Source organism: Propithecus coquereli, unplaced genomic scaffold (genome assembly GCF_000956105.1).
Source record: "Propithecus coquereli isolate 6110/MARCELLA unplaced genomic scaffold, Pcoq_1.0 Scaffold211, whole genome shotgun sequence".
Taxonomy (NCBI): Eukaryota; Metazoa; Chordata; class Mammalia; order Primates; family Indriidae; genus Propithecus; species Propithecus coquereli.
This window is the reverse complement of record NW_012146190.1, coordinates 497,234-516,912: the sequence shown is the minus strand read 5'-3', so window position 1 is coordinate 516,912 and position 19,679 is coordinate 497,234. Positions and strand designations below refer to the sequence as shown.

General features: G+C 35.6%; 1 protein-coding gene across 1 annotated transcript in view; it reads right to left on the bottom strand.

Moving 5' to 3' along the window:
* Positions 1 to 18,007, bottom strand: part of ANXA1 (annexin A1) — a 19,053-nt gene extending 1,046 nt beyond the window's left edge. The window contains exons 1-12 of the mRNA XM_012644424.1: positions 17,818 to 18,007; positions 11,278 to 11,357; positions 11,071 to 11,179; positions 10,392 to 10,486; positions 9,419 to 9,532; positions 8,926 to 9,016; positions 6,898 to 6,977; positions 6,228 to 6,284; positions 3,924 to 4,017; positions 2,936 to 3,031; positions 1,747 to 1,805; positions 201 to 323 (exon numbers count right to left, since the gene is read on the bottom strand). Of these exons, the coding sequence (XP_012499878.1) occupies positions 201 to 323; positions 1,747 to 1,805; positions 2,936 to 3,031; positions 3,924 to 4,017; positions 6,228 to 6,284; positions 6,898 to 6,977; positions 8,926 to 9,016; positions 9,419 to 9,532; positions 10,392 to 10,486; positions 11,071 to 11,179; positions 11,278 to 11,343 (984 nt within the window). The 5' untranslated portion in view covers positions 11,344 to 11,357; positions 17,818 to 18,007. The remainder of the gene's footprint in view (positions 1 to 200; positions 324 to 1,746; positions 1,806 to 2,935; positions 3,032 to 3,923; positions 4,018 to 6,227; positions 6,285 to 6,897; positions 6,978 to 8,925; positions 9,017 to 9,418; positions 9,533 to 10,391; positions 10,487 to 11,070; positions 11,180 to 11,277; positions 11,358 to 17,817) is intronic.
* Positions 18,008 to 19,679: the final 1,672 nt, after the last annotated feature.

Below are 19,679 nucleotides of genomic sequence, written 5' to 3'. Positions count from 1 at the left end.
TGTACCTAGAAGCTTGGTAGAGAACTCAATAGTAGATTTCACCAGTGAAAGCTCAATTTACTTATGAAGTATGTACCCCAATATATTGAATTCATCTTACATATAAAATTTACAGATACTGTCAGTCAGCTCTTCTCTTTGAAGATATTGCAAATAGAACTTTCATTTATGGGGGTGGCATTATGAAAATCACAACATACCAGGATGGCTTGGCAAAGAGAGATACCATACATCTTCTGATAGTATGCTTTGATATCGTTCATGTCAATTTCAGAACGGGAAACCATAATCCTGATCAATTCCTTATGACGAGTTCCAACACCCTGGCCAAAACAAATGATAGTAAGGGTTTCATATTCAGAAAATATTCTCATTAAAGAATGCGGATTTGAAGGTGAAGCCCTTTTTACTCTTTCATGTAATTTCTGTAGACAAACTATCTCCACATTAACACACACACATTACACAAGTGGGGATAAAAAGACAAGAAACAAGCTGCTACCTTAGCAGTAGGTACAGAGAGCTTTTACTGCCTCTTAATTGGTCTCCTGCCATCCAGTCTCTCCTCTGACTATCCAATGATGACAAATAAATTGAACTTCCAAAATTGTAAATGTGATCATCTAATTCATCTATTTAAAACATTTTAATAGTCTTCTGTTGCTCTTAGGATAAAAACAAATCATTTTATCAGGGCTTACCATGTCTGGCCTAATTTTATAATCTCTTCCACTGCACACCATCACTCTAATTATTCTTGTTGCCTTGAAAGTATCCTGTTACCTTTTGCCTTCAAGCCTGTGTACCTGTTGCTTTCTCCTCTCGGCCCACTATTGCTTTATGCCCCATTTCTTCCACTGTCACCCTCACCAGCCTCATTTCTACTCAAACTTCATGTCTTAGTTTAGCTGTGAGCAAGGCTACATTGATTTCCAAAGTCTGGAGCACATGTCCCTCTTTGCTCTTTCTTAGTACCAGCTATTCATCATTAACCAACTAAATACCACACTAGACAGAAGCAGACGTGGGGCAGCAACTATGCTAACCACTACATCGCAGTACCTAGCTAGCATGCTTATTAGTTCACAGAGGCCCCTTAATAGTATTTGAATAGTTAGACCTCTCTTTCTGTAAAAACCTTTTTGTTTTGGAGTTGCAAAGGCAAAACAAAACTAACTTTATAACTACTTGGGGGCTCAAAATGTAAACATAGAAGCGGTATCCTGTATACTATGTGTGTTAGACAGTAAAGTTAAAGTGAAATAGTTGAAGATGTATCTCAAATACATCTTAATAACAATGTCTACTTCCCTAGTCATGAAATAATATTTTAAAAGATTTAACTATTAATCCATGGCATGAAAGACAGAATAATAATAAAAACAAGCGAAACTCAGAAAGTGGAAGATTATAAAACACAACCTTGGCGGAAGTAGGTTAGTAAAATCACACATTACAAGAGAAAGTATGTCACCCTTCCTGTGGTGACTCAGGTTTTAAGCAAATAACAAGTGAGCCATAAATCACACAAAGGCTCATTTTATAATTCACCTATAAAATAAAAAGCACCCAATCTAACGAAGTTTATTCTAAAAGGTTGTGTATTACCTCTTGCATCGAATAGAACAATGATGCTCTTTAATGGGAAGATATTAAACGTGTAATTCTCAATCCATATAAAATTTTCTGTTCTCTTTACAAATAATTCTTCCTCTAAGCAAAGCATATAAGTAGCATGGTATCTACCTTCATGGCCTGATGAAGCTTCTCAGCAAAGAAAGCTGGTTTGCTTGTGGCACACTTCACTGTAAGAAATTTTAGAAAGGCAAATTTTAGTTGATATATTCACCACAAAAGAAGAAAGATACACATGAAAGAAACAGGAAATGTAGAGTTTTGCCAACAAGATTCTATCTCCCATCACTATTTCTCTACCTCCTCCACCCAATACGGACATTTGGATTATGAGAAGATATTTGTAACTCATTTGTAACTCTCTATATGGTGGTTTTGAATATTCTTTCTCCTCCTGACCATCACCAATTTCCTGTTACCTTAAATCCACCCCAGCTTCACCTTCAATAGTTAGTGCTATCCTGAATATATTGCCCTTGGAAATGGGAAAACCAGTAGGTGTTAAAGGCTATGCAAATAAATACTTTCTTCATGTTGTAATAAGAACATTAAAAAAACTACCCTGGGATAGGACAGGCTTACATAAAAAGCAGCACTCATATAAAATACTAACAAGTGTCAATTTGTAGCGTTCTTTATCTTGTTACTCGAAGTGGGATCCATGGAACCAACTGGGAACTTATTAGAAATGCAGAATCAAGGCCCCACCCCAAATGTATTGAATCAGAATTTGCACTTTAACAAGATTTCCAGGGGATTCATGTGCTTGGTAATGTTTGAGAAACACTATTTGAGAACATAAATTCCCCAACTTTGATGGTTGTCTGAATAACCTGGGAAATCTTTAAAAAGTATAGATTTTCAGAAGCCAACCTGGACCTACTGAATCAGAGATTCTCCTGGACTTGCCCGAGATCACAAAATTAACAAGTGGCGGACCGGTGCCTGAAGTTACATTTGTCTAATTTCAAATGCCATGCTCTTAATGACTATTCTGAATTGCCTCTGTGGTATGCTCAGCTTGGCATAAGTAGGTGCTCAAGAACTGTATTTCTCCTCTCCATGTTTTTGAAAAAAGGAATAATTATCTGTTGTTATGAAGAAGGTTAACATACTTCTTTGCCAATCTTACATGTTGCTTATACCTGAAACATAGATGCACCATCTCTGATGGCTTATGTTTTGTTTTGTTTTCATACACACACACACACACACACACACACACACACACACACACACAGGACAGCATTGAAAACACAATTTCTAGTTAGAAAACTCTTCCAGCTTCAAGACTACATACCAATGGCTGTGAGGCATTTCTCAATGTCACCTTTCATCTCCAGGTCCAGAACTTTGTTCATATCATGCTTACTGTACTTGGTATATTTCTGAAATACTGAATATTAAATTTAAAATGAGAGATGTAGAAAACATTCTATTCTTTAGCAAGCTTTAGTAAAATTTGGGCAACTGACTCAAAGAATTCCTTGGGATAATAACTTTAGTTATACTTTTTAAAGCTATTTATACAAGTAAGCATAATATGGATACTTCATCTTCTTCTAGGAATGTAACTCATGTGACCATTTTGGTGTTCCTGTGTATTTCGGGGAAATGTTTGCAAGTGTTGTTGATGGTTATTAGAAATGGCATGTAATTGACAACCGTAACACATAGTATAGCAGTGCTAAGTGCCATAGTGAAGGGATCTTCCCTTACATAAAGGTCTGTGTAGTAAATTTATCTTAAGTTTAGCATTATAGATCAGTATACTATTATACAACAATGGATTTTAGGTAATCATCATGACTTTTGCTTCGCTTTTGCTTCCAAGAGGCTCAGAGCTAAATATTGTGGTTAAATGTCAGAATACTTGAATTTTTTTTGGTGTTTTTTTTTTGTGTTTTTGTTCTGGAGTACCTATATATTCTTTGCTTTATTTAGCTCTGATTTTGTTTGTTTGTTTTTCTTCATTATAATTTCATTTGTTCTGTTGTATGTGTCTTTTTTTTACATGTATTCCAAATCCTTTGGAGGAATAAAAACAGTGAAAATAAGGAAACGATGTCTCACATGCCAAAGTCACAAAATGTGTTTCAAATACTATAAAATGGTGGCTCTATGTGGTTAGACATATGGAAAATAACAATAATAGGTCGGGAGTACTATCCCCATTTGATGTAAGAGTGACTCTGATAAAAACTTCTCTCTTCCCTTTCTCTTATTTGTCCTTGAAGAGAAAATTGCATCTTCTATAAACAGGTTCTAGAAAAAAATTTTTTTGTTACCTCTGCGAAGATGGGGATAGCCCCTGGTGGTAAGAATGGTATTGAACACATTCACATCTGTCCCCCTTCTCCTTTCTCCTGCTTCATACAAGGCCTGTCAATGAACATAAAAATAAACACTCGACTGTCTGTTGAAATGATATCTCCACAGGAATGTTAGATCTTGTCAAAGATTTTCTAGGCAGCTCTTCTGTGCCCAATACAGAGTAGGCAACAATAAGATTACAAGTTCTTTAAGATAGGGACCTTATTTTGTTTGTCAAGTATCTTCCAAGGTATCTCTCAAGGTGCCTTGTAAACACTAGAGACTGAATATGTGTTTGCAGAATAAATGTTTGCAGAACTAAATTGTTTAAGATTATGCTATATATAAAGACAACTCCTAGAGAATCTCTAAAAAAAATTTTTTTTTTTTTTGAGACAGAGTCTCGCTTTATTGCCTGGGCTAGAGTGAGTGCCGTGGCATCAGCCTAGCTCACAGCAACCTCAAACTCCTGGGCTCAAGCAATCCTTCTGCCTCAGCCTCCCGAATAGCTGGGACTACAGGCATGCGCCACCATGTCCGGCTAATTTTTTCTATATATATATATTTTTAGTTGTCCAGATCATTTCTTTCTATTTTTTAGTAGAGACGGGGTCTCGCTCTTGCTCAGGCTTGTCTCGAACTCCTGAGCTTGAGCGATCCACCCGCCTCGGCCTCCCAGAGCGCTAGGATTACAGGCGTGAGCCACCACGCCCGGCCAAAAAATTTTTTTTGATCTTCATTGTTTAAAGTAATTATCAGCAAATGGTACTAATAAATCAATAATTCAACCATAACCTAAATCAGGCATTTTGATGTTAGAATTTCTGGATTCAAATTCTGACTTGCAACTTCAAAACTGTGTGATTTTAGACAAATAATTTAACCTTATTAAACTATAGTTTTTTTCTTTTGTAAATGAACAGGATAATCCCTGCCCTATTGTTGCAAGCATGCTCTGTTAACTTTGAAATGATAATTACCACCTTCCTCCTGGGTCAAACTAATCTTTGTTGCCTCCATTAATATATATGTCTTAAAATGGAAAGAAATTCAGAAATGTCACAAGTAAATATTTTTTTATTATGGGCAATTATTCAAATGTCAATTCTTGTTCTTTAATATGTTTACACAATTTCTATTAAAATGATCTAACTTCCAATGTATATAAAATGTTATTTTGGACTTTTCAAGCAAACTGATCTGATATGTATGTATTTATTCAACAAAAAATTAATGAATGCCTATTATGTGCATGACAATACACTGATATAGTGAAGTGGATAGTAGTGGACAAATAAATTTCCATCCTTACTGAATCATTGTGATGAATTTATCTAGAAAATACTGTTCTATGAGGAAGGCATAGTGAAAGTAATAATTGTCTGTTTTTTTTGTTAATAAAAATTCCAGGCCAAGGTGGTGGCTCACACCTGTAATCCTAGCACTCTGAGAGGCCAATGTAGGAGGATTGCTTGAGCTCAGGAGTTCAAGACCAGCCTGAGCAAGAGCAAGACCCTGTCTCTACTAAAAATAGAAAAATTAGCCAGGCATCGTGGTGCACGCTTGTATTCCCAGCTACTTGGGAGGCTGAGGCAAGAGGATTGCTTTAGCCCAGGAGTTTGAGGTTACAGTGAGCTACAATAGTTATACCCAGGACAACAGACTGAGACTCTGTCAAAAAAAATAAAAAAAGAAAAGAAAAAAAAATTCCAGGCCTTAAAATGGCATGATTTTTCCTATGTTGACAATGGATTGCTGTATCAGTAACCAGCAAACTTACTGAGACTATACAAAACAATGTATTTAAATGTGTCATTATAATTTATATTACTGTAATACTATTCCAATAATAATTTTACAATGTAAATGGACATCCATAAACCATTCCGATGTTCACTATTAATAAAATGTTAGATGCGCTCAGTCTTTCCAATGCACTTCATAAAAAAATTACTTTTCCCTTTCTGATACCTGGTAAAATAAAAATTCAGAGTTTTTTCAACAAAAAAAATTCTTGGGAATGAAAAACCAAATTCTCATTGTTCTCCTTTAATCCTCTCTGGTTTTATGATTAATGAGAGCCATTGAAAACTTAAAGACTTTGTTTTTCTCTCTTGGTCTAAAGAAAGGTGTGCCTCATTCAGGGAATGAACATTAAGGAGCCATTAAGGAGTCTCTCAGGAGATCTTAGATTTGCTTTCACATGGAGGGGATCGAGCGGTAACTCCACTTAAGGTAGAAAGATGGACTGCAGTAATATTTTGTTAGCACTTGCTTACCCTGGCATCCGTATCAGCCAAGTCTTCATTCACACCAAGATCCTCACTTCGGTCACCCTGAAAGAAATACCATCTATTGTAAGCTTTTCTCTAGCAGGTAATCACACCATTTACTTAATTCCCTTAAAATCAAATAAGTAATATTCTTTGAGAAAAAGAGAGTCAATTATACATTTCTAGGGAGAGCTTACATTCAAGATCTTACTTGCAAAGTTTTGGAGGTTTGTCCCCTCTAGATCTCATGTTGCAATTGGATCCCCAGTGTTGAAAGTGGGACCTGATGGGAAGTGTCTGGGTTGTGGGGTGGATCCTTCAGGAATAGATTAATGCCCTTCCTCCAGATGAGTGAGTTCCCACTCTGTTCGTCCCCACGAGAGCATGTTGTTAAGAAGAGCCAGGAATCTCCCCATCTCTCTCTTGCTTTCTCTCACGCCTTATGATCTCTGCACAGGCTGCTGCCCTTCACCTTCCACTGCTAGAGGAAGCCACCTGTGGCCCTCATGAGATGTGGATGCCCAATCCTGAACATCCCAGCCATCAGAATCATGATCCAAATGAACCTTTTTTCTTTATAAATTTTCCAGCCACAAGTATTCTTCTACAGCAACACAAAACAAAGACATTGCCCCTGAGAAAAGAGGAGGCATTTCCTAAAGTCTTTGAGTTTTACCTTAGCAAGAGAAAGCAAAGCCTTCTGGAAATCTCCAGATGTGTCTGAGGTTATATCTTTGGCCAGATCTCTCTTCAGTTCTGAGAAGAAAAGAAAAATAGATTTTTCAGTAAACTAGTGATAAATAATGATGAAAATAATAATATCTGACACTCTATATTGGTTTACAATTCACAACGTCACAGTGTTCAATGACTCATGGAACACATTTCAAAATATTATCATTTTTAAATAAAAATCAGAGAAATTAGCACAGGTGAATTTTCTATGGGGCAATGGGAGAAATTTAAATGATACTGTGAATGAAAACTTACTATCATAAGGTTTTTGCTAATAAGAATAAACTGCATAGCTATATATTACCAAATAATTAATTCTGAAATACAACATTCCAGAATTTAAGCAATAGGATGAATAAAACAATTGTTTAAAAGAATAAAACAGAGGTACTTGCTTGAACACAAATTATTTATTTACCTTAATAACTATAGGTATCTTATATGTAATATAGTTCAATGATATATATGTGTGTGTGTGTGTAAACACTCCTACTTAGCTATGTAGAATAATGCTATAATATAAAAAAGTTAACTGAATTTATAATTGACTAGTGCTACGGATATTTGGCCTAGCCAAGTCTTATGTTGAAATTTGATCCCCAATGTTGGAGGTAAGCCCTGGAAGGAGGTGTTTGAATCATGGGAGAGGACGCCTCATGCATGGCCTGGTGCCATTCTTGCAGAAGTGAGCTCTCACTTTTAGTTCCCGAGAGAAGTGGTTGTTGGAAAGAGCCTGGCACCTCCTCTGCTCTCTCTCTTGCTTCCTCTCTCTCACGGTGGGAACTCTGCACACATCTGCTCCTGTTTGCTTTCCGCCATGGCTGAGAGCAGCCTGAGGCCCTCACCAGAAGCAGATGCCAGTGCCATGCTTCCCGAACAGTACTTCTGCAGAACCATTAGCCACATAAACCTGTTTTCTTCATACTCAGTCTCGAGTATTCTTTTGTGATAACACAAATGGACTAAGACAACTTTAAACAGGGGAATTTAATAAGCTATCACTAGACTATATCTTGATATAATGACGAAATATGGGCATTTACTTTTATAAATTATGTTTTACCAAACAGAAAACTAATAATAATGCCCCTTTTGATTGTTATCACTGATACGATTCTAAGATAAACACTGGTTATGAAATAAGAATTGCACAAAATGAGATTAAAAATCTTCCTTATTTTGATTCCTTTACTAAATTACTCTGAAAACAATATAATATTCTCCAGGCTTGGCATGAGAATCAAGCGGGAAGATCCTCTATGGTGTCACATATATTGGGATGGGAAAGCAAAAAGGCCACTGTGGGGCTCGGGGAAATTAGAGAAGAAAAATGGTAAAAGACTTACAGTGACCTTTTTGTCAGGGTCGAGCATATTATTTAAATGAGATGTTTCACTGAATAGATAAAATGAGCCATGTCTGGTCTTTCATCCCATGGATCTTATTAGAGATAAAGAATGAGTCCTTTATGTTTGTAATGGTGAAGTTGAGGTTTCCAATGGAGAATTATAAGCACCTAATTTTTTACCTTTTCAAGGACAAATGAAAACTATTTTGTTTGGAGATTTTTTTTGTTATAGACTCTTTTCAAAATAAAAGACAATGGAACATTTTTATGAAATAAATTTTAAAATAATAGAAAATGTTTTTAGAAAAATTCTTTAAATTCAATACTCTGAATTGAGGTTTCCATTATAAAAATATGTAGCCATTTGTCCTAGAAGAATACTTTATATTAAAGTGAAACTTGATGAGGATTGGGACACAATCTCCCTTGTCAGCACCTTGGCAACTTGAATGTCCCCTGGTAACAGTGTGTGCACTCAATAGACACGTGCCAATCAATAAACATTTTAATATGTAGGAATTCCAAAGCCCCCATAATTAACATGCAGATTCAATTTTAAGAAAGTATATCAAATTTTCTTTCCCAACTAAGGTATTTATACTGTTGGATGTTACGACTTACCGTCTCTGTAGACTCTGTTAATTTCTCTGATTTCTTTGTTATTTCTTGATGCCAAAATTTCAATCAGAGTGTCTTCATCAGTTCCAAGGCCCTGAATTGAAAGAAAAGAAAAAAAGAAATGAAGAAAAATCTTCACTCAAGAAGATCAACTAGTTTTTGTGTCCCAAAATTTGTTTGAATCGTCATTTAGTAGATTTCACCTATAATATTTAATAATCACAATAAACTCTATTATTATATAATGCTCTAAAAAATGGGTTTATAGCCAATATTTGGGGTAAAGATATAAAAATGCAGATATGATTCATACAGTGACATGATAAGGAGGATGTTATGTTTTCACGTATTAATTCATTGAATTATTGGTTCATTCATTTTTTGAATTTCCACTGACAGGCACTATACTGATTTTGAAGATACCATAGTAGGCATAAGCAACTTGCCCTATACATTCTCTTGAGGAAAGGAGTTTTGCTTAAATTGGGTGATTTACCTTCATGGCGGCACGGAGTTCATCAGCGTCAAACCGTGCTGGAGTTTTTAGCAGAGCTAAAGCAACTTCCTCGAGATGACCTGTAAGGGCTTTCTTCAGAGCTTCATCCAGGGGCTATACAAAAAAGATTAGAATCAGGCCTCCTAATAAGTAATGTGCTAGGTTATACAATGTGGTACTACCTGATTTTTAGGTTATTTTACTATTTATCCCTAAACCCCACCATCTTTTAGAGCTTCTTCCCTTCACATGCAAAAGTGTACCAGATATTTAAGAATGTTATCTTAACCTTTTAGATCTAAAGGGAATAGAATAAAATTTATTGAATTCATTGATAACTTTTTAAAGCATTGGGTTCTCAATCTTTCCTACAGAGGAGAAAAAACAAAGATCAAAACACAAGGAGATGTGTGTTAACAGAAAACAATAGTAAAATTACTTTTAAAATAATATATTAATAATGTTTCCAATCTTTGGGGTTTGCACTTATGAAATAAGCAGTGTAATCAGATACTGACATCATACAGTTTTCTAATTTCACTGCTTAAAAAAAAAAAAACTACCCATATTTGGTGTGAAAGATATAGCACTTATTTTTAAAGTCGAATTATATATAAACTTTATATTTAGGCATTAAAAAGCTCAATTTAAATTTTAGCAGAAGATACATTTCAATCAGAACATATTCTTTATTGCCAATAGCAATCTTGATGTTTATGTTCAAATCAAAGATTTGTTTCCAGAATACCACATCTGCAAAGAACTTATGCCAAGACAACCAATGTATGAAACTAGTAAATTTGGTAAAATTGATTCAATTACAACAAAGTGGATAAATATTGCAATTCCAATCTTAGGTGTAATGGGAAAACAGCGGTTATAAACTGAAAGAATTAGATAACTGTGCTTAAGAATCGATGTTTAAGCATAAATATGACTGAAATTAAATATTTAAATTCACCACCCAACCTACCTTTCCTTTTTCCTGGAGATATGCTGCTTTGATCTGTTGACGCTGTGCGTTGGTTCTCTTAGTTAATATGTCAATGATGGTTGCTTCATCCACACCTAGAAATAAAGAAACACCAGCCTTTAATATCAATTTTCTTTATCATCTATTGACATAAAATGATTCATTATTGAGATGCTCCAAATGAACTTCTTAATAAACTAAGAAATATATTTAATAAATTATTTCAGCCTAGGAAATAGATGGTATACTACATATCAAAGAAACACTTAGGATGAATTTCATTTATTTGAATGAGAAATGAAGAGGCAATTAACTTTTCCTGGCCTTCAGTGTTGCAGTGTTTGATCCTAATTCAAACTCTGTGAGCAGTGATGTTGACTTCAGCACTGAGTTTCTGCTAGAAATGAGCTGGTAAGGATACCTGTTGTAGCAACAGAGATTCCACTTATTTGACCAAAATTTTCTGAGTGCTGAAGAGGGAAATATGTTTTCATTTGACAAAAAAAAAAAAAAAAATCTTTTTATCTTCAAAATGAAACAGACTCTTTCCATTGCTCACATCTGGTTTTTATTTTTTACTTCCTCTTTTAATTCTGGGATCATGTCTGATTTTTGATAACCATTCAAATAGCCATTCTGAAGTGTCCGAGAGGTATCTCTTTTGAGGAAACACAATTACCTTTAACTGTTATGGCTTTGTGCAAGGCAGCAACATCTGCAGATGGATCAAAGGCAGGATAAGGGCTCACTGCTGACCCAGGACCACCTTTGGACGACTTCACAGTTTTCTAAGGATCAGAAAGAAAAAAATTAATGTCCATTCATTGATAGTAATTTCTATTTTAATACTGTAATAACTGAATCATTGTATTATCACTCTACTTACAACGTATTCCTGTTCTACGTTGTCAATAAACCAGGCCTGCTTGAGGAATTCTGATACCATTGCCATTTTTACAGAAGTGTCTGGAAAGAAAATTAGTAGATGCTTTACAAAACTAATGCACCACACACAAACACCCCCCACTTACACACACAGGATGCAGCATTATAAAACAGCCTTGTCCTTACTTTCCAGGGTTACATTTAGGAGCATAAAAAACTGCAAGTTGTTAGTTTTTTAAAAGGAGTGTCATACCCCTAAAGAGAAACAGAGCCTCCACTCAGAAACTGAGCTCCTTATTGGCATATTCAGTCCTAAACTTTAGGGATCAGACAACTACCGCAAGTAAGCACATAGGCTAAAGAGAGGAACTGGTCTTCCTTCACTTCACTGTTCTAAATTTACAGACCACCCACTATATGCAAAGCCCTGGGGGTACAAAAACAGTGAACTATCATCCTTTGCCTCGGGAACTTAGAGCTAGTGTGTGCTTTTCAGGGAAAACACAAAGGCTAAGGCAACTTCTTAGAGGAGGCCTGGGCTCAGGGAAGCCTCCCTTGGAAGAAAAGTTAAAAGAGAACGAAATGGAGAGAAGTTTGTTATATTTGGGAAGTTGAAAGGAGTTTGCTGGAGCAAGAGATGTTGGCTGGAGCAAGAGATGTTGGCAGAAGCTGGAAACTTTGGGGAAACATTAATGGGTTTTTAAAAAGAAAGCAGCATGATTTGACTTCCATTTTAGAACGATCATTCGTGCTGTATCACGGAGAATGGCTAAGGGATAGGCAAGATGGAAGACTACAGCCCATTCAGCAGCCATTACAGAATCTGCGCAGCATTAATGAGGGCCTGAAGAAAAGTAATAGCTAGAGAAAAAGCATAGTATTTTCATATATAGATAAAATAGTTGCTGACAATCTGTAGGAGGCATTCAGATTCAAAACTTTATCGGTAAAATGATATCTGGGTGATAGCTCTCCCCAAAGAATTCAGTTTCCTTTTCTATTTCTTAGTATAAAATTATTTTGGCACTTGGAGTAATTTCTATTCTCACATTCTTCCTGTTTGAGCTGTCTAAATACCAGTCCTACATGTTTTTCTACCCAACACCAAAAAAAAAAAAAAAAAAAAACTGGGAAAAAGATAATTTGATACAAGGTTTTTTGTTCTAACAGGAAGCATTAGGGTGAAATTGTAATATGCATACCCTTTTGGCAAACTCTTTCTTAAAAGAAATTTCTTAAGTTGGTTTGACAACATTTTTATTTAATGAGGCATATATTTTTAAAACCTGAAGTACATTAAAAATTAATGTGTTGTCTGTTCTCTACACACACACACACACACAAAGCCATCAGTGATCCTTTTCATTTGGGAATGTTGTTCAGAGCCTGTACTCAAGGTCCACACAGATCTCTCTCTCCATATCCTTTTGTTTCAACCCTCTACTGTCATGAATACTTGTGAGGGAGGTTGGAAAGATAATGTTGCGGTTTCAAATTCTTGATGCGAACCTAAATGACTCACGAGGAGGAGGAGTGAAACCCACAACCTGATTCCTTAGCAACATGTTCAGACAAAGTATCTGAATTCACACCTGCTAAAAAATAACTGCAGTTCCCGGTAATAAGATTAAATGCATGAGGGAAATTATAGCCAAAGCAGAAACTATCTGCACTTAATTATCATGGGGATTGTTCAAATTACTATTCTGTCATCTGTAAGAAGAAACAATATTTTGAGCATTCATTTAAAGTAATCTCTTCCCTCCAGTAACCGATAAATTTAAAGTTGTTTCCCGAGGTAAAGTCATGATGTGCGATTTTGCGCAAAGTTTTATTTCCCTTTACAGTCTGATCTGCTGCAACTGCCGTTGCCCCACTGAGTTTCCTATTCCAGCCGCTTAATTGCTACACCCAAAACTTCAAAGCAATTCTGGCCAAGTTTGAGGTATTCAAAATTTCCATTTTCATCATCTCATTCATGCCCTTGATAAGTAGACTCTTCAAAATGAGTGATATAATTGGTCACTTGGCAAAATACCACTCCCTCACTTATGAAAACATGTTCAATAATTAATTTCTTTTCAATTAGCAAAGAAAAACTTCAAACGAGAGCAAAGCAAAGACTAAAGATATTGTCAAATATAATATTAAAAGTGAGTCCTACAACTTCAAAACAAAGTTTAGGAAAACTTTTCTGTACTTCACTAGTTTTTTAGTTCTAAAAAGCACTTGTACAATGAGCAATTTGTCAAAAAAAAAAAAAAAAAACGAGAAAGCCTAGGATAATAATGGCATTGTTATATTAATTACATAACACAAAATAACAAAAATAAGGAAATTGAGCCATTTATTTGACAGAAGAGAGTGTCCTTTTCTAAGACAGCTTTGTGACTTACATCTTCTAAGTTCCTGCATTTTAGTCTGAATTATTTGGATGGCCTAAAAGCATAGTCTGGTAAGAAAAAGCAGCCAGTATAGAACCTTCCTCAGGAAATCAATTAGTGGAAAATGGACTTGGAATTCAGCCAGATTCATCGCTAACTCTTAGCAAAGTTTAACCACACAAGCATAGTGGCAGGATGTAAGAAATTGCTCTAAAGGAAACAGATTTTATCATGTCCTGCTAGTTAAGTGCCCAAAACTAACTGCGTGTATTAGCAGAACTTCTGAATAGTTGTAACACATCTAACACCTACCACAGCAAAAAATATTTTGGACAGATTTTATTGCTAAACCATTCTGACTGTTTAATACCTACACTCGGCAGGAAAACCAGCCTAACACAATGAGTGCACAAAAGGTTTTCTTTTCTTTTGACTTTTTCTTGTAATAGATTAAAGCTTGCACTAGGTTTTTAGGAGCCTATTCAATTGACTTATTTTAGCTCAATATAGATTTCAACTAGCTACCACTGAGCTCCAAAACCAAGTTTATCTCAATGCTTCTCATCAGCTAATTTGAAGATGAAATTGGACATTTATAAATAGGCCGACATATGGAAATTAACAATATTCCACAATTCTTTTAATTAATTATCTTTTTATAAATATGCATTGGCTACCAATCTCAGTTTATCTGTGAATTGAATGTGTAGCTTTCTAAAAATTTACAGTTTTTGTGTATTTCTGTGTCTTAAGAGAGCCCTCTTTAATTTTTCCCTCTCTGTCAGCCTCATGAAAGGCTACTTCCAGAATTTGCAACAGAGGAAGCTGAGTTTTGTAGTTTATTTTACCTTCCTGCTTACACTCTAGAACTCTGAGAGTTTACAGCTATAGTAGCAGCAACTACTAGCCCTTGCATAGAACAACAGCCTATCATCATCATGCCCCTTCTCTATTTGGAAAAACTGAGTGTAACTTTTAAGCAGTCTCCCAGTGAGTGGTGGCAAGAATCGAGAAATAAATCCATACCTTCTGATGATGCCAAAGTGTTATACAGTCTTTCAAATTGGTGACCAAAATGACAATGACAAGATCAATGTTATTTTTGACAACTTACACCTGGGAATCAAATTCATTAACAGTCAACCCATGAAGACTATGGCAGGTTTCACCCTAGCCCTGGGGAGTTTATTTTTAAATGCTTTGCCTTGTACATAGTTTTTCCTCAATGTGCATTTCACAAGTCCTTCCCGCACCTTCCCTTGTGGGAGTAGACAATTAGACTATACAATGATATGACTCACAAAGCAGCAATTTATGGGAGGTAGCCTCACTAATGTTTTGCTTCCAGGCTTTTGGATGGATGTTCCCGTTGCCGGGATTGCTCTATCTCCTCCACACTCACTTCTCATTGCCTCGCTAATTGCTGCTTCTAAGTGAGGTCTCAGCACAGATCTCATCACATCTCCCAGAAAGCCTTCATTAGTTCCTCAGCACGGGATCTGGTGACCTTCCATGCTCTCCCAAAGCATCCTGACTCTACCCCTACACCAGCCTCATCATTCTGCATTGTCACTTGCTATTGCCATATTTCTATCGCCAGGAGCATTGCATGAGAGCAGTGCTAATATATTATTCATTATATACCTTCAATCCCTGGTTAAATGCCTGGTATTTAGTTATGTTAATAAGGATTATTGAATTAATAACTAGTATACCATTGCTATTAGTTTAGAAAATATATCTGCACTAATTTAACAAACATCTTCAACCCACAACTATGGGATATAAAAATAAAAATTTAACTGTTGTGGGCCTTACTCTGATTCTCTTAATCTGGTGATCTGACCTCAAGAAAACACTTAACTTCTCCAGAGGGTCTTCAGTTATAAAACAAAAATGTCGAAGTAAGTGGTGTCTAAGATCCATTACAGCTGTGAACTAAAATAAAATTTTAGGGCTCACCCCCACCCCACCACCACCGGCTGACTAAATGGACCCCCTCGTGACCAAAGGAATATCCTAAAACTAAATTGCCTGAGAGGAGGAAGGAGGTCAGACATGCCTTATCATGCCCCCTCCCTTCTTGGGGACATCCTTTGTAACCCATTAACAGGCCTAAGGGGATGTGAGACAAACCTTCAGGTCATCAATTTACACAACAAATCTATGTCCAGTGGCTTATCTCTGACAAACAGCTCCTTATGTTGAAACATTCCAAATCTTTAAACAAAGCTTCATGTCTTTAACCAATTACAAGCCTAAGAATCTTTAAACCCACCTATAACCTGTAAGCCCCCACTTCGAGATGGCCCACCTTTTCGGGCCAAGCCAATGTATGCCTCCCACATATTGATTTATGACTTTACCTGTAACCCCTGTCTCCCTGAAATGTATAAAACCAAACTGTAACCCAACCTCTACCAGTCCACTTGCTCAAGACCTCTTGGGTGTGGCTCTGGGTCATGGTCCTCAAATTTGGCTCAGAGTAAATCTCTTTAAAATTATTTTACAGAGTTTGGTCTTTTTTTCCGTTGACACAGCTGTGAAGTACTAATCTTAAATTTCACCTCAAGTAGATGAAAATGAAGAAAATTAGCATAATGGAGGAAGGCATTATATACATCAGATCTGTTCTGATCTTCCTTATAAAAATCTATTTGATTTTAAAGGAACAGGAAATAGTTAACTTCAAAAACTGTTCGTGGTTTATAATAGGTACATTGATTTAGCTCTGATTTTGAATATGTCATAAATTAATCAGTCTAGAGAGAACAAAGAACAACCAGCTCAGCCAGCTAATGTCATATACAGAACTCAACCTTTGTGGACCTTTTGGTTTAAAAAGTATCTAATAAGTGTGAAACTGACTAGTTCCTTAGTAATGTTACTGTTAATTATTTTGTCAACAGCAGTCAAATATTGGCTGTCTGCCAGATGTGGTTGAGGCTGGGGCTAGGGTGGTAAGTATCTTCTGGGGAAGAGGCCATTGCAGAATTATAAAACCGGCATTTTACCACATTTGACTCATTTGCAATATGCCTTGTCTTACAGTTGCCAAAATACGTTCCTGTGGAAACGGGAACATTGCTTTTTCGAAGTCCATACAGACTTTCAGGCATAAATAAGACAAGAAAAAGTACATCTTAATTAGCTAGCATTAAACTTTAGAAATCAGTTTAATGTTTAATTAACATTTAAAAAGGAATAAGAGAAAAATCCTTGGAAGAACATTTGTAATGAACAATAGCCAGTTATGTGGTTATGGTTCATAATCTCTTACTTTTGCAAATGTATCCATCCAACACCAGTAAAAACTCTTCTGCAGACTTTTTTTGTGCTTTTCTAAGGAGTTGTATGGCCATTAGGGCATTCAATAATCAAGTAGAATAGTTTTTACAGGGCCTCACTGGCATTCCCATGGGATAACACATCTGACATCACCCAGGAAATATTTCTTTTCCCTTTAGGTTTTCAAATAAGCACTTGCAAAGCCTGTCTATGACACAGAGCCTACAGGAAAAGGAATATGGTCACACCCTCTTTAAATGAAGCAAGTAGTAAGCAGACCTTCTTATTTTAAATGGCACGAGTAAACATAACATTAATTTCAAAATGTTAATTACAAAGGGCATGATTACCACTATGAGGTCTGAATCTATTTAGTTTTCCATACAGAGGAAAATAAATTCAGAAAGTCCTGCTATTGTGAAATAGTTCCTTGCCACCCACCCCTGCCACTTCTGTTTTCCTGGTCCCCAAGCACCCACCCTCCCATCATGATTTCCCTGTAAGACACACACGGCTCTTGGAACTCACATTCCAAGGAGGAGGAAAGGAAAAACACATTCTTTTAAGGTCACCAGAAGAAAAGCACATTTTTTCCTTCTTTTCCATGGTAACTCACCAACAGTACAATGAGCTGGTATTAAGCAAACTTACCATATTTTAAAAATTATATTTCCTTACTAAGTAAAACAAAACATTACAATTTGTAAATCTTAAAATATAAAATACTCAGTGTAATTCTACAGAAAGATTTATCAAAGCATAATATATGCAACTAGCCATAAATGTTATAGAAGCAGTAACATTTAACATAGTGATGAGAAAAGTTTTCAAAACAACCAAAACTAACTAAAAGGAAACCCAAGCCTTACCTGTGTTTCAACCTTCTTCCAGAGAACTGAAGAGAGATTCTTCTCTGAAGGTTTCACTCTAGCAGTGCTAGGACTTCTGATTTTATAGAAGTTGAAAGAAGGCCACACCTAGCAACCAGAAGTTAGTCATTGGCTGCCTTCTGTTTGAAGCACAAGGCTCAGCTTTGTCCAAAACCAAAGTGAAACAAGTCTTGCACAATTACTCGCTAAACCAACTCAGCCTGCAGCACAAAGGAAAAGAAACAGAAGGACAGATTTTTGTCCCCCCTTTATTTAGCACCTTAGTTCTTCCAGAGGTGATAGAATACAATAGATTTTCAAGTATAACTCACAAGGAGTAAAACCCATAACCTGATTCCTCTTCACTATCAGATTCTACACTACAGTAGCAGAAATGAATATGCAGTGAAAATGTAACATACAGTGATTGCTTTTAACTATCTTTTTTTTTTTTTTTCCCTTTCCTTCTCTTTCTTTAGTTTATGTTTTTTCTCTATTTGTAAAGTCAGGAAAGCCGATGAATCATCGCCTTCTAGAAATAGCAAGAATGGTGAGTCATTATCTCTGAAGTGGTAATATGTGGCGTTTCACTCACATAAAGCATTTAACCCGTGATGATCCCTTGCTATTACTGATAATATATTTTCTGTATTCTTTTATTTCCACAAATCTATTTGATACTATTATTGTGGGGGGAAGAAAATGCCAACAGATTATTCACAGTAAGATTTCTATATTATTGGTGACTTTCTTTTCTTTTTATGTTTGGGAGTTTCACTTGCCTTTAGAGTTACAGCTGGAAGTTAATTTTGGAAAAATGTTCTTTTAACTTTTTTTCCCTTAATTCTGCCACAAGTACCATATTTATTGTTGCTCTTATAGGTTTGCCAATGCAAACCTATATATATATATATTTATATATTTTAGGTTGTTATATTTTATAAAAGGTACATGGGTTTTTTTCTTTATTTCACAAGGGTGTCACTGTGCAGGAATGTTTCAATATTTCCATTATCAATCTTAGGAGTACAAATGTAAATAGAAAGAAAAGAAAAGAAAAAAAAACAGATTTTATGTAATTATCTTTTCCCTTCTTAGCTGACAACACAAATATTATGGTATTAGAAAGCTAGTCTACATGTATCAGGATTAATGTGTAATAATCTCCATCAAATTAACTAGTTAGTAGATAATTAATTTTCAGCACATACATATGGTAGATGCCAAAATCATAGATTGACATTTTCTTAAATATTTAGATTAGATGGTTAACGTATTTGAGGATATGTCGATGTCACTGAAATTAGCATTGAGAATTTGGAATGTGTAGAATACTGTAAATCTTAAAAAAATATATTTTTATTAATTTTTCTAAACCTAATATATAATTACCTGAGATATCTATGAGGAAAAGAAGAAAAAGAACAAACCGCTAAAGTGCAGCATAAACTGAATCATAATGCTGTGAGAGAGTTCACCTTTGTACATTGTTTAATGGAAACATCATACAGTATTTTGTAAGGTTTCACGAAGAATAAAAATGAATCACTATTGAGGTTACCAGAATAAATGTCCCTTCCTTACATCACGTGGGAAATTTCTTATGGTACCTGTTCCCTAATAATTCCTACTCCATTAATCTTTTCAATTTATAGTTCTAGTTCCTTGTTTCATTGTCTACAATGGCAAGGTTCTATTTGTATCAAAGTTTATATATAATGGATTTTATTCAAAAGAAATTAATGTAGATAGGCCTTCCTGTAATGCCAATGCTTTTACTGAATGTCATAATGACCAAATTTTTAGAATTAGCTATGTTCAAAATTTTGAGCCAAACTGGAGTTTTATTTCTTTTATATTTC